Source organism: Pristis pectinata, chromosome 3, assembly GCF_009764475.1.
Source record: "Pristis pectinata isolate sPriPec2 chromosome 3, sPriPec2.1.pri, whole genome shotgun sequence".
Classification (NCBI taxonomy): domain Eukaryota; kingdom Metazoa; phylum Chordata; class Chondrichthyes; order Rhinopristiformes; family Pristidae; genus Pristis; species Pristis pectinata.
Genome location: NC_067407.1, coordinates 67496373 through 67510562, shown reverse-complemented (window position 1 = coordinate 67510562; position 14190 = coordinate 67496373). Strand labels below are relative to the sequence as shown.

Sequence of the window (14190 nt, the reverse complement as noted above, 5' to 3'; positions counted from 1 at the left end):
TGTCACCAGGGACACTGGAAGCCTCCCTGATTTCTCACATATTGCAGGAGGAGCGTACATGGGGGCTGAGTTCTCCTGCTGTGGATAACCCATGAATCTCCTAATTTACTTTAGAGTAATTAGGAAATTCAAGAGTTATCCATAGCAGGAGAACTCAGTCCTTTAATTTAAAGGGAGTAATTAATTGCTAATTACTACTGAATTATGCTAGGGGCTTTATTCCAGTCTAAGGACAACCTACTACAAACTGAATTTTGTGTCTGAAAATGTTACACACTTAGCTCTCTGCAATAGATTTTAAATAGTTGGGACCCAAGCATGTATTCCAATGGTACCTCCCTCACTGCAACCTGCCAATGATCCACTTATTCCACTCCTTGTACACTGATCTCTGAAGATAGTAGAACAGGTAGATAGGTGATTAAGAAGGCACCTAGAATATTTGTCCTTATTGGTAAAGACACAGAACACAGCAACATGGAGGTCATGCTCGAACTGGATGAAAGACTCCTACAGAACTGGAAATTTCTGGAAATTTGAGATAACAAATGTACTTTAAATTGCAGCGAAAAGGAGGGGGTGTTTGTGAGGGGGTTAAGACCAAAGCTGTCAAGATAACAATTATTTTAAAAACTGACGGATGGAGACAGAGACAGAGACAGAGACAGAGACAGAGACAGAGAGACAGAGACAGAGAGACAGAGACAGAGAGACAGAGACAGAGAGACAGAGAGACAGAGACAGAGAGCATTCTTGGAACAGAATAGGTTATAAAGGGATCTTATTGAGGAATTCTGATTGAGACTGACAGGAACTAGTTGGTGCAGAGATGTCTATCTAAGTGTATAGGAGTTGTAAGGCTATCTTGCAGTTGTGCAAGATGTTGAGATGTTGGTGAGACCACACTTGGAGTATTGTGTACAGTGTTGGTCGCGCTGTTAGAGGAAAGACATCATTAAACTGGAAAGAATGCAGCAAAAATTTATGAGGATGTTGCCAGGATTCAAGGGCCTGAGTTATAGGGAGATGTTGGGCAGGCTAGGACTTTATTCCTTGGAATGTAGGAGACTGAGTGGTGACCTTATAGAGGTGCATAAAATCATGAGGGTTATACATAGGGTGAATGCACACAGTCCTTTTCCCAGGGAAGGGGAACTAAAAACTAAAGGCCATAGGTTTAAGGTGAGCAGTAAAAGATTTATAAGGGACCTGAGGGGCAACTTTTTCATGCAGAGGGTGGTGCGTATGTGAAATGAGATGCCAGAGGAATTGGTTGAGTCGGGTAGAATAACAACATTTAAAAGACATTTAAATAAGTATATAAATGGAAAAGGTTTAGAGGTATATAGGCCAAACATGGGTAAATAGGACTAGCTTGGTGGGCACCATGGTCGGCATGGATCAGTTGGGCCAAAGGACCTGCTTCCATGCTGTTTTATTCTATGACTCTGTGAGAAGGAGGGACTAAAATACTCCAGTCAGTGCACAGATATCTCCCAAAGAATGACACTTAGAAGCACCAAAGTTATACAGAGGCAATGTTTGTCTGTACAATTAAATTGGTAAATTGGTAAGATGGTTTATTATTGTCACATGTACAGTAAAAAAAATTAGTTTTGCATGCCATGCATATAGATCACTGAATCACAACAGTGCATTGAGGCAGTACAAGGGAAAGCAATAACAGAATGCAGAATAAAGTGTCACTGTTACAGAGAAAGTGCAGTGCAGGCAGACAGTAAGGTGCAAGGCCATGACGAGGTGGATTGTGAGGTCAAGAGTCCATTTTATCATTCTAGGAATCTGTTCAATAGTCTTATAACAGCAGGGTAGAAGCTGTCCTTGAGCCTGGTGGTACGTGCTTTCAGGCTTTTGTAAGGTATACCCCTGAGAGAGACGGAGATCAGTTAATACACGATAGCACTCTGATGGAGGAAAGTTGAGAGACCAGAGATCACCTTGAGGAAGAGGGACAGAGGTCATACTTAGACATCACCCAAACCCATAACTTTTACCACCAAGATGGACAAGGGCAGCAGATGCCTGGGAACACCATCCACTGCAAGTTTCCCTCCATATCACACAACATCCTCAGACTATATCACCAGTCCTTTATCAACATTGGTTCTAAATCCTGGAAATTCCCTCCCCCACAGCACTGCAGAGACACCTTTATCAGAAGGACAGGAACCATTCAGGAAGATGGCTCACCCACCTCCTCCAGGGCAAGTCAAGTCAAAGTCGAATTTATTGTCATATACGCAAGTCCATATATGCAGAGGTGCAATGAAAAACTTACTTGCAGCAGCATCACAGGCACACAGCATAAGAGGCACAACATTCACAGGAAAAACATAAATTAAACATAAATTATACAATATTATACAAGAAAGAACACAGAAAGACAATGAAGTCCATTGTAGTGCAAAGTATTACTATACTGAAGTAGTGATTAGGATTGCAGATTGGTTCAAGAACCAAATGATTGAATGGAAGTAGCTGTTCTTGAACTTGATGGTGTGGGACCTCAGGCTGCTGTAACTCCTATCCGATGTGAGAAAATAGCATGGCCCTGATGGTGGGGATCTTTGATGATAGATGTTGCCTTCTTGAGGCAGTGCCTGCTGTAGATACTACCAATGGTGGGGAAAGATGTGCCACTGATGGATTGGGCAGAGTCCAATACTCTCTGCAGCTTCTTAGTTCCTGCACATTCAAATTGCCGTTCCAGACCATGATGCAACCAGTTGGGATACTTTCAACAGTGCTTCTGTAGAAGTTTGTTAGTCTTCGTTGACAAGCCAAACCTCTTTACCTCCTAAGAAAATAAAGACGCTGATGCGCCTTCCTTGTGATTGCATCTACACGTCACCCTGTGAACAATCAGGACTTCAGTATTTGGTTCCAAAATACTTTCCACTGTACATATGTAGAATTTTGCTAGAGTGTTCAGTGACATGCTGAACCTCCCTAACCTCCTAAGAAAGTAGAGACTCTGGTGCGTCTTCCTTGTGATTGCATCAGCTAGAGATGGACAATAAATGCTGGCCTGACCAACAATGCCCACGTTCTGTAAGTGAGTAAATATAGAATTCTCAGGGAGATATTTGAATACCAGTAGGTCTCTTTCAATCATTTCTCAGGGAATTGTTTGTATGCTGACTATTGTCTGTTATTTCTGAGTTTGGGGAGATATTGATGTACTCTCCAGATTGTGAGTTATAAACAGGTAAATACTGACATGCGATTCCTGAACAAACCTCTTTGTCAGGTGGAGCGGACAAGCAGCAGCTGGATGCAGAGCTGCGAAAGGAAATCATGACAATTTGGCCTCACCTCTCACAGAAGACCCTGGACCTCTTGGTTCCCATGCACACATGTAAGTGAAGCAGAAACACATATTGCTGGAAACACTCAGCAGGTGAGGCGGCATCTGTGGAGATAGAAACAGGTAACGGTTCAGGTCGATGACCTTTCAGTAAGTAAGGCATGTCCCTCTCCAGGAGAGGTGTGCTGTACCATGAACAGTCTATAAATGTGCTGGAAATGGCCATGGACATCACCCTCAGACTTCAGTAATCACATATCAACCATCAGCCATGCCTGTCTAGGTTGGAAGCCCATTGCAGAGGAAAGAAGTGCAAGTTCCCTGAATTACAGATTTTTGAATTGCATTCTGGTCATCCAGCTAGAGAAAGGACATCATTAAAGAGTGCAGAAAAAATTCACAAGGACGTTACCAGGACTTTCGTTATAAAGGAGAGACTGGATGGGCTGGGACTTTATTCCCTGGAGTGTTGGATGCTGAGGGGTGGCTTTATAGAGGTATATAAAGAGGTAGACAAGGTGGATGGTCACTATCTTTTTCCCAGGATAGGGGAGGCTGAAGCTAGAGGGCATAGGTTTAAGGTGAGAGGGAAAAGATTTAAAGGGGACCTGAGGGGCAAGTTTTTCGTACAGAGGGTTGTGGGTATATAGAACGAGCTGCCAGAGGAAGTGGATACAATTACAATGCTTGAAGGGAATTTAGACAGGTACATGGATGGGAACGGTTCAGAGGGATATGGGCCAAACACAATCAAATGGGACCAGTTCAGGTTGGCACCTTGGTGGCATGGACGAGTTGGGCCGAAGGGTCTGTGTTCATGCTGTATGACTCAACGATATGCATTTCATTTCCTGAACAGAACCACTGTATGTGGACTTCACCCTTCTATCATGGGCCTCCAAATGTAGATCCAAAGTCTGACCCTTTTCAAACACGAGGACAGTTGTGGGCCCATAAATATTCCATCCAAGAGGATCTGTGCCACACTACCATTTTAAACTGTGGACTTCCACATTGTGGTGTCAAGGAACCATACCTGTTCCTTGTTAAATGGCAGTGCATGAGGTAATTGTGCTTTTACTGTTTACCTTTGATGGTTGTATGTGTTTGCAATGTTCCTGATCTCTGGACCACTGAATATCTTCAGATGGCACAGTGGCGTAGCTAGTTGAGCTGCTGCCTTACAGTACCAGAGACCCGGGTTCAATCCCGACCTCAGGTGCTGTCTGTGTAGAGTTTGCCCATTCTCCCTGTGACCGCATGGGTTTCCCCAGAGTGCTCCGGTTTCCTCCCACATCCCAAAGACGTGCGAGTTGGTGGGTTAATTGGCTGCTGTAAATCGCCCCTTGTGTATGGATAAGTAGTAGAATCCGCAGGGAGTTGAAGACAATGTGGCGAAAATAAAAAATGGGATTAATGTAGGATTGGTGTAAGTGGATGGTTGATGGTCAGCATAGACTCAGTGGGCCAAATGGCTTGTTTCTGTGCTGTATCTCTCTATGACTCTATCTTCCACTCTCCTCCAGACACAGACTTAACAGTTGGGAAAATCTATGCTGCCATGATGATCATGGATTACTACAAACAGAGCAAGAACAAGAAGTATCAGAAGCTGCAGGAAGAGCAGGTACTGGCCTTGGGATAGACATTAACTAAGTGTCGCATGCAATGAGAAATTGAACTGTGGGCTGAAAACAGGATAGAGAAGATGGAACGGATGAAAAGGGGGAGGAAATGGAAAGGTGAAATAAGTGTGGTGGAGGGGTGGGTGGGTGAAAATGGCGAAGAGGTGCCCAGGTGAATTGGGGCAGAGAAGTGGTGGACAGGGTGCACAAATTCTAATGTGAGGGAAGGTGGGCTGGACAAAATTAGGAGGGGAGCCGGGTCAAACTGTATGCGCGAATGGACGTGTGTCTGGGAGCCGGAGGTGGAATAGTTGACGGCGTTGGGAGAGGATGAGATGTGAAACTAAGCTAAAGGGAGATGAACGAAAGGAGTTCTGGGGAAGATGGGGTGGGTAAAATTGAGGAGGCAATTTTTGAGAGGAAGGTGTAATTAGTGGGGGATGGGGTCAGAAATAAAGTGGATGGGTAAATAAGTGGACAAAGTGTTGAGGTCCTCATGCTCAGCTCCTCAGCTGACCGGGGATGACACCTCCAAACAAGTGGCAATGTTTCACCTGCTCCCTCATTTTGTGGCACTCTCACTACTCACTCCACTATTCAACAGCACAGCAATAGTGATAGCTGTGGTGATTGCGTTGTTAATGATTCTTCACCAACTGCCCTGTCAGTAACAGGCTTCAGGTCACAAGCTGAGAGAGAAGGTGCAACAGCGATGTCGTGTGTGGATGTTTGACATGGCAGATCAGCAGGCAGAATGAGTCATTATTTTGCTTCCTTTTATCTCAGAGGGTTGCGCTCTTAACTGTAAATAAAGATTGGTGGTATTGTGGACAGTGTAGAAGATTGCCAAAGAATATAGCGGAATATAGATCAGTTGCAGCTATGGGCAAAGAAGTGACGGATGGAGTTTAATCTGGTCAAGTGTGAGGTGCTGCACTTTAGGAGATCAAATGTAAAGGGACAGTGCACAGTTAATGGCAGGACCCTTAACTGTGATGATGTACAGAGGTATCTTAATGTCCAAGTCTGTAGCTCCCTGAAAGTAGCTGCACAGATTGATAGGGTGGTAAGGAAGGTATATGGCATGCTTGCCTTCATTATTCAAGGCACTGAGTTCAAGAGACAGGAAGTTATGCTGCAGCTTTATAAAACTCTGGTTAGGTCGCATCTGGAATATTGCATTCAATTCTGGTTGCCCCATTATAGGAAGGATGTGGAAGCTTTGGAGAGGGTGCAAGAGGTTTACCAGGATGCTGCCTGGATTAGAGAGCATGTGCTATAAGCAGAGGCTGGACAAATTTGGATTGTTTTCTCTGGAGCGGCGGAGGCTGAGGGGAGACCTGATAGAAGTTTATAAGATTATGAGAGGCATAGATAGAGTAGACAGCCAGTGTCTTTTTCCCAGGGTCGAAATGTCGAATATCAGAGGGCATGCATTTAAGATGAGAGAGGATAAGTTCAAAGGAGATATGTGGGGGAGGTTTTTTACACAGTAGTGGGTACCTGGAATGCATTGCCAGGGGTGGTGGTGGAGGCGGATACAATAGAGGCGTTTAAGAGGCTCTGAGATAGACACATGAATGTGCAGAGAATGGAGAGATATGGACATTGTGTAGGCAAAAGGGATTGGTTTAGTTATGTGTTTAATTACTAGTTTAATTAGTTTGGCACAACATGGTAGGCCAAAGGGCCTGTTTCTGTGCTGTACTGTTCTATGGTCCATGATCCAGTGTGGCTGAGTGACCCCTCTCTGAGTTATGGACTGAGTTATGGACTGAGTTATGGACAAGCCACACAATGTGATGAATACACCATCTTTCTTTGTTTAGAGTCGAACACCCATGTTCCAGCGGATGGAAGCTTCCTCTCTACCTCCTCAGATCATCTCGAGCACTAAAGGTCTGCCCTTTCTGCAGGCAGATAGAGGACCTGACTTGTAAGTTGCATGCAATTGCTGACCTTCTGATCAGACAGTGCGTCATTCGTGGTCTGTGACTCTCCGTGCTAAAATCTGATCGGAAGTCTTTAACTGAATCCCAGTTTCAAAAGTGTTTTATAGAGAGGTCAAAACCAATAAGCTCTTCAGCACCTAAAAGGGACCATTAAAGCAATACTGCAGCTTTCTTGAAGGCGATCCATCAGTTGTAGTGTGCACACAGGGCTCAAGTATGAGTGTGCAGGGGAACAGGTCTCACACACCAAAACATGCAGAGACCTTTCCCCCGCCAGGTACATCAACAGATCACTCATGGGGTCAGAGGCCAGAGGGATAACTGGCCTGGGCAGGGAGAATTGGAGCTTGACTTGGTTTAGGTCAGAGGCATTGGGAATGGGCAGGATCAATAGAAGGCGCAGAATGTAGGAAAGGGGCAGCATTGAGAGAAGGGACAACATAATTATCGAGGACAGCTTCAAGAGAAGGGAAGAGGCAGGATGGGATCAAGGTGGATGAAAGGGTCGGACTGAGGGAAGAGGTGGGACTGAGGAAGGGGAGGGATTGAGGGAAGAGATGGTATTGAGGAAGGGGTGGCATCAGGGGAAGGGGTGGCATCAGGGGAAGGGATATCGGGAGCTAGAAGCACAATTGGGTTGTGAGATAAGGAATTGGACACACGATCTTCCAGAGTCCAGAGTGTGGTGAGGGGCCAGGCACTCTGTCAGGCCACAGCCCATACAGTTGGATCCTTTAGTGGGAACACTACTAAGACTGTCAGCAAAGGCTGGGATTATGTGGATATGGACACCGTGAAATCTGGAGACCCAACCCACAAAAGAGCAACAATTCGAGTTCAAAGGCAGCAGGCCAGATACTGAACCTTGGCACAGCCTTCAACCCCGCAGCATTTGCCCGAGTAAGTGGCCTGTGCCATGTTCAACCCTCCCCCTGCAAACGTATTCTGCCCCCAAGGCACTAGCTTATGGTGCACCATGTATGATGCCTGATGTTTGGTGACCTCTGAGAGTAAGTGGACCAAACATATGAAGGAGCTGGAACAACATCTTGGGAGCACTTGACCATACACAAAGAATCCAGTCTCTCAAAGATATAGTGCTGTGCAGAATAACTTCTAGCTACGAGTGTCTGAAAGAGTTTTTTGCAGAACAGGCAGGAGCTAAGTGGGAGAGTCACGGAACAAGGGGACGTAGTTACAAGATAAGGGGCCGGTCATTTAAAACTGAGGTGTGGAGAAATTTCTTCTCTCAGAGCGTGGTGAATCTCTGGAATTCTCTGCCCCCGAGGGTGGTGGAGGCCCGATCAGGAGATATATTTAAGGTGGAGATAGATAAATATTTGAAAAATTGAGGAATTGAGGGTTATGGGCAACTGGCACAGACGAGGAGTTGAGACCAGCATAGATCAGCCATGATCATATTGAATGGTGGGGCAGGCTTGAGGGGCCGAGTGGCCTACTCCTGCTCCTGTTATACATCCTCACCCTTTTAGTCCCCCATGTCTGTCTGAGTAGCATTGACTCAATTGAGTAAAATTAATGCCTCCAGACTCCTGGTATGGAACCTTTCTCACTGGGGGAGTTGCTGCAGATAGATCTCCCGTTGTTGTAAGGGACAGCGCCCTTTGGCAGTCTATATACTTCTGAGCATAAGAAGGTTGGACTTTTTCAAGTCCATCTCACCCCCCATAATGTACTGGACAGTTCAGCCAATAGCTTTCCCACCAGTGGGTCCGAGATCCTGTGGTCAAATTCCCTGCAGAGGTTTGAGCTCATAATGTAGGCTGATGCTCGGGTGTGTTTCTGAGAGAGTGCAGTGACATCAAGGTGCCAGGTTTTCAGGTAAGATCCATGACCGCCCTGTCCTCTCTAATGTAAACAATCCCAGGGCCAAATTTATAGGTGAATAAGGAAGTTCTAGCCAAATCTCATCCCTCATGTAACACTGCCAAAGCCATTGTCTGATCATTATCACATTGCTGATGAAAGAAGCCCCAGTGTATGGGCAGTGACAGTGTTTCCTTGACTACTTTAGTGGCTAACACTGGATAAATTTCAGAGGTTACAAAGCACATCGGTGTGAGCTCAGCCCAGCACCTTCTCTCTGACTTCCCTCCATTCTCTTCCCCTCACAGGGATAGCAGGAGTGAATTTGCCCCCTTGGTACCTTTACCTCCAGTCATGTTCCAGCAGGGCAGAACTTCAGGTCAAGGAGAAGAAATCCACAACCAACGGCCAAAGGTAGGGATACAACCTCCAGACAGACCAGAGTAACATGGGGAGAGGGAAGGCAGTGGGTCCGATACAATCTGTCGGAGACCTAGGAAGATCATAGATATAAAATAATGGGTGGGAGGATAATGAGGAAGAACGGTCTTGGATTTAATGGGAAGAATGAACAGATATCAGCATAAATACTGTGTACATTAACAGATCAAGTGGCAAGATTTGCACAGAACATAAGTGATGTACAGATTGGCTGGATGTGCAGAGATTAGCAGAGTGTAAACAGATTCACAGAATATGTACAAATAAGCAGGGATTGACATGTTGTGAAGATCAGGAATTAAACAGGTTGGGTCGAGAAGACGAAATCCTGCTCGCATTAGCAGGGTTTGTGCAGATTACCAGGCTGAGCATAAAATAGGAGGGTCTGTACTAATTTAACACTGTATATAAATTTAAAAACAGATATCCAGATTGCTGGGTGCCAACAAATTGCTAGGACAAGCGAAGATTAACATTATGTAGAGATCAGCATGATACATAAAGATTAGTAGTGGATTTACAGAGTACAGGGAAATGTCAAGTTGCCAAGACATGTACAAATCAACAAGATTTGTACAAGTTGACCAGTTTGTAACACATAGAACAGTACAGCACTGGACAGGCCATTCAGCCCGCAATGTTGTGCCAACCTTTGGTTTTGGTATTGGTATTGGTTTATTATTGTCACTTGTACCGAGGTACAGTGAAAAGCTTGTCTTACAAACTGATCGTACAGGTCAATTGATTACACAGTGCAGTTACACTGAGTTAGTACAGAGTGCATTGATGTAGTACAGGTAAAAACAATAACAGTATAGAGTAAAGTGTCACAGCTACAGAGAAAGTGCAGTGCAATAAGGTGCAAGGTCACAACAAGGTAGATCGTGAGGTCATAGTCCATCTCATTGTATAAAGGAACTGTACAATAGTCTTATCACAGTGGGGTAGAAACTGTCCTTAAGTCTGGTGGTACGTGCCCTCAGGCTCCTGTATCTTCTACCCAATGGAAGAGGAGAGAAGAGAGAATGTCCCAGATGGGTGGGGTCTTTGATTATGTTGGCTGCCTCACCCAGACAGCGAGAGGTAGAGACAGAGTCCAAGGAGGGGAGGCTAGTGTCCGTAATGCACTGGGCTGTGTCCACAACTCTCTGAAGTTTCTTGCGGTCCTGGGCAGAGCAGTTGCTGTACCAAGCCGGTACGTATCAAATCTTGGTGCCAATTTATACTAAATGTCCTCCTCTTGTGTATCGTGGGTTCCAAAGACACACAGGTTAGGAGTTGTGGGCATGCTATGTTGGTGCAGGAAGAGAGGCGACACTTGCGCACATTCTCAGTAACACAAAAAGAAGCATGTCACTGTGTGTTTCAATGTACATGTGACTAATAAATAAATAAATACTTATACTTATCTTTTATATCCCTCCATTCCCTTCATATTCATGTGTTTATCTAAAAGCCTCTTAAACTTCACCAAACTGCCTGCTTCCACTACTACTCCTGGTAACCCATTCCAGGCACCTACTACTCCTCGTGTAAAAAAACTTGCCCTCACATCACCTTTAAACTTCCCCCCTTTATCCTTAAAAACATGTCCTCTGGTGTTTGACATTTCTACCCTGTCTGACTGTCTACCCTGTAATTGCCTTTCATAAGTTTATAAACCTCTATCAGGTCTCCCCTTCAGCCTCTGCTGCTCCAGAGAAAACAATACAAGTTTATCCAACCTCTCCTTATAGCTCATACCCTCTACTCTAGGCAGCACCCTGGTAAACCTCTTCTGCGCCCTCTCTACAGTCTCCACATCCTTCCTATAATGGGGCGACCAGAACTGCACACAATACTCCAAGTGTGGTCTGACTAAAGTTTTATATAGCTGCAACATGACATCCTTACTCTTGTACTCAACACCCCTACCAATGAAGGCAAGCATGCCATACGCATTCTTTACCTCCTTATCCACTTGCGTAGCCACTTTCAGTGAACAATGGACCTGGACCCCAAGATCCCTCATACCTCAATGCTATTAAGAGGTTTACCATTAACTGTATACTTTCTCCATTCATTTGACCTCCCAAAGTGCAACACTTCACACTTGCCTGGATTAAACTCCATCTGCTACTTCTCTGCCCATACCTATAACTGATCTAAGTCCCACTGTATTCTTTGATAGTCCTTTACCACTGTCCTTGGTGTCATCTGCAAACTTGCTAATCAACCCATCTGCATTTTCATCCAAATCATTGATATATATCACAAACAGAGGTCCCAGCACCGATCCTTGCGGAACACCACTGGTCACGGACCTCCAACCAGAATAACAGCCTTCCACCTCTACTCTCATCTTCCATGGACAAGCCAGTTCCGAATTCAAACTTGCAATTTACCCTGGATCCTATGCATCTTTATTTTCTGAATCAACCTACAATGAAGGGCAATAATGCCTTAGTAAATAATGCCATATCAAATGCCTTAGATAATGTCTACTGCCTTACCCTCATTAAGCACCTTTGTCACCTCCTCAAAAAACTCAATTAAGTTTGTAAGATGTGACCTGCCGAACACAAAGCCATGCTAACTGTCCCTAAGCAGGCCATGCCTTTCCAAATGTGCATAAACCCTACCCCTCAGTATCCTCTCCAATAACTTTCCTACAACTGACGTGAGGCTGACTGACCTTCCTGGATCATCCCTATTTCCCTTCTCGAACAAAGACACAACATTTGCTACTCTCCAGTCCTCCAGGAACTCCTGTTGCTAGTGAGGACACAGATCTTTGTCAAAGACCCAGCAATCTCCTCACTTGCTTCTTTCAATATTCACATGCACACATCAGTGCTCTTATTCCTGTAAAAAAAAGTCATTCAGAGCAAGGCAGCTGATATGTTCAGCACTCCATTCACCATCCGAGTCATTCATTCCCTCCACCAGCAGTGCACAATGGCTGCTGTGTGCACCACCTACAAAGTCCACTGCAGTCACTTGCCCAGGCTACTCCAACCTCATCTCCCAAACCCACAACCTCTCCACCAAGGAGGACATGCAGCAGGCACATGGGAACAACACCACCTACAGGATCCCTTCCAATCCATGCACCATTCTGACTTGGTCCATCATCACCGGTCCATCATCGATGCTGGGTCTAACTCCTGAAACTCCCTCTGGTACAGCACTGTGGGAGTCCCTTCATCAGATCTCTACAGTGGTTCAGTAAAGGAGTTCACTGGTACTTTCTGAAAGGCAGGAAGAGTTGGACAATAAGTTTTGGCCTTGCCAGTATCATGTGCGTCCTGTAAATGAATAAATTTCTGGTTGGAAGTGTGATCCATACTGGGACCCCTGCTGTTTGTGATATATATAAAAATGACTTGCATCAAAATGTGGATGGGTGGGTTTGTAAGTTCACAGACGATACAAGGATTGGCAGTGTGGACAGTGTAGCAGATTGCCAAAGGATACAGCAGGATGTAGATCAGTTGCAGATATGAGTAGAGAAATGGCAGATGGAGTTTAATCTGGCCAAGTGTGAGGTGTTGCACTTTGGGAGATCAGATGTAAAGAGACCCTTAACAGTGTTGATGTACAGAGGGATCTTGGGGTCCAAGTCCACTGCTCCCTGAAAGTGGCTGCACAGGTTGATAGGGTGGTAAAGAAAGCATATGGCATACATCAAGTTCAAGAGTCAGGAAGTTATGTTGCAGCTTTATAAAACTCTGCTTAGGCTGCATCTAGAGTATTGCATTCAATTCTGTTCACCCCATTATAGGAAGGATGTGGAGGCTTTGGAGAGAGCGCAGAAGAGGTTTACCAGGATGCTGCCTGGATTAGAGGGCATGTGCTATTATAAGGAGAGGTTGGACAAACTTGGTTGTTTTCTCTGGAGCAGCAGAGACTGAGGAGACACCTGATGGAATTTCATAAAATTATGAGAGGCATAGATAGACAGCCAGTAGCTTTTTCCCAGGGTCAAAATATCTAATACTAGAGGGTATACATTTGTGAGAGAGGGTAAATTCAAAGGAGATGTGCGGGGCAAGTTTTTTACACAGAGAGTAGTGGGTGCCTGGTGGTGGAGACAGATACGATAGAGGCGTTTAAGAGGCTCTGAGACAGGCACATGAATGTTCAGAGAATGGAGGGATACAGACATTGTGTAGGCAGAAGGGATTAGTTTAGTAGGCTTTTAATTACAAGTTTAATTGGTACGTCACAACATGGTGGGCCCAAGGGTCTGTTCCTGAACTGTACTGCTCTATGTTCTAAAGTAAAATGCTGATAAGTTGTTTGTGTCCTGGTCATCTATTTAATCTCTGGTAACCTGTAGACATACTGATAATCTGCAAACATTATATCAATCTGTAGAAACTTTGATGGAGCTATAAATGCCCCAATAATCTTTGAACATTTGTTTTATTGACTTATGGAATGAGGCATTCACTGACAAGGCCAGTAGTTACTGTCCTTACTACTCACTGCACTGAGCCACCTTGCTGAATTCTTGCTGCCAATCAGCTTCAGTGTTACCAGGGCTCTTGATGCCACACTCAGACTAACGCTGCCTTTTAATTTGTTTATATTTGTTCTTGACATCAAGGACAGTCACTCTCACCTCACCTCTGGAATTCAGCACATTAGTCTATGATAATTGGGGGGCAGGTTCTCGGAGAGCAGGTACTGCTTGGTTGGACTGTCAACAGCCCCTTCCACCGCTTTGCTGATGATTGAGAGCAGACTGATCTGGCAATAATTAATCAAATTGGATTTATCCTGGTTTTCACAAACTGGACATCCCTGAGGGATTTCCCATATTGTTGGAAAAATATGGAAAATGTCCAAACTGCACAGCTCAGGTGGAGGCATGGAGACACATGAAACTGAAGATGCCGAAATCTGGAGTAACACACAAAATGCTGGAGGAACTCAGTGAGTCAGGCAGCATCTACAGAGAGAAATGGACAGACAATGTTTCAGGTTGAGACCCTTCATCCAGACATCCAGTTCATTTCTCTTCATAGATGCT

The 14190-nt window shown here is 44.9% G+C and overlaps 1 protein-coding gene across 2 annotated transcripts in view; it reads left to right on the top strand.

Annotated features, from left to right (window-relative positions):
- LOC127567879 (probable voltage-dependent R-type calcium channel subunit alpha-1E) overlaps positions 1-14190 on the top strand; it is a 615955-nt gene that overhangs the window by 563187 nt on the left and 38578 nt on the right. For both annotated transcript variants that reach the window (XM_052011039.1, XM_052011041.1), the window contains exons 40-43: positions 3272-3379; positions 4855-4955; positions 6783-6889; positions 9041-9146. In XM_052011039.1, the coding sequence (XP_051866999.1) occupies positions 3272-3379; positions 4855-4955; positions 6783-6889; positions 9041-9146 (422 nt within the window). The remainder of the gene's footprint in view (positions 1-3271; positions 3380-4854; positions 4956-6782; positions 6890-9040; positions 9147-14190) is intronic.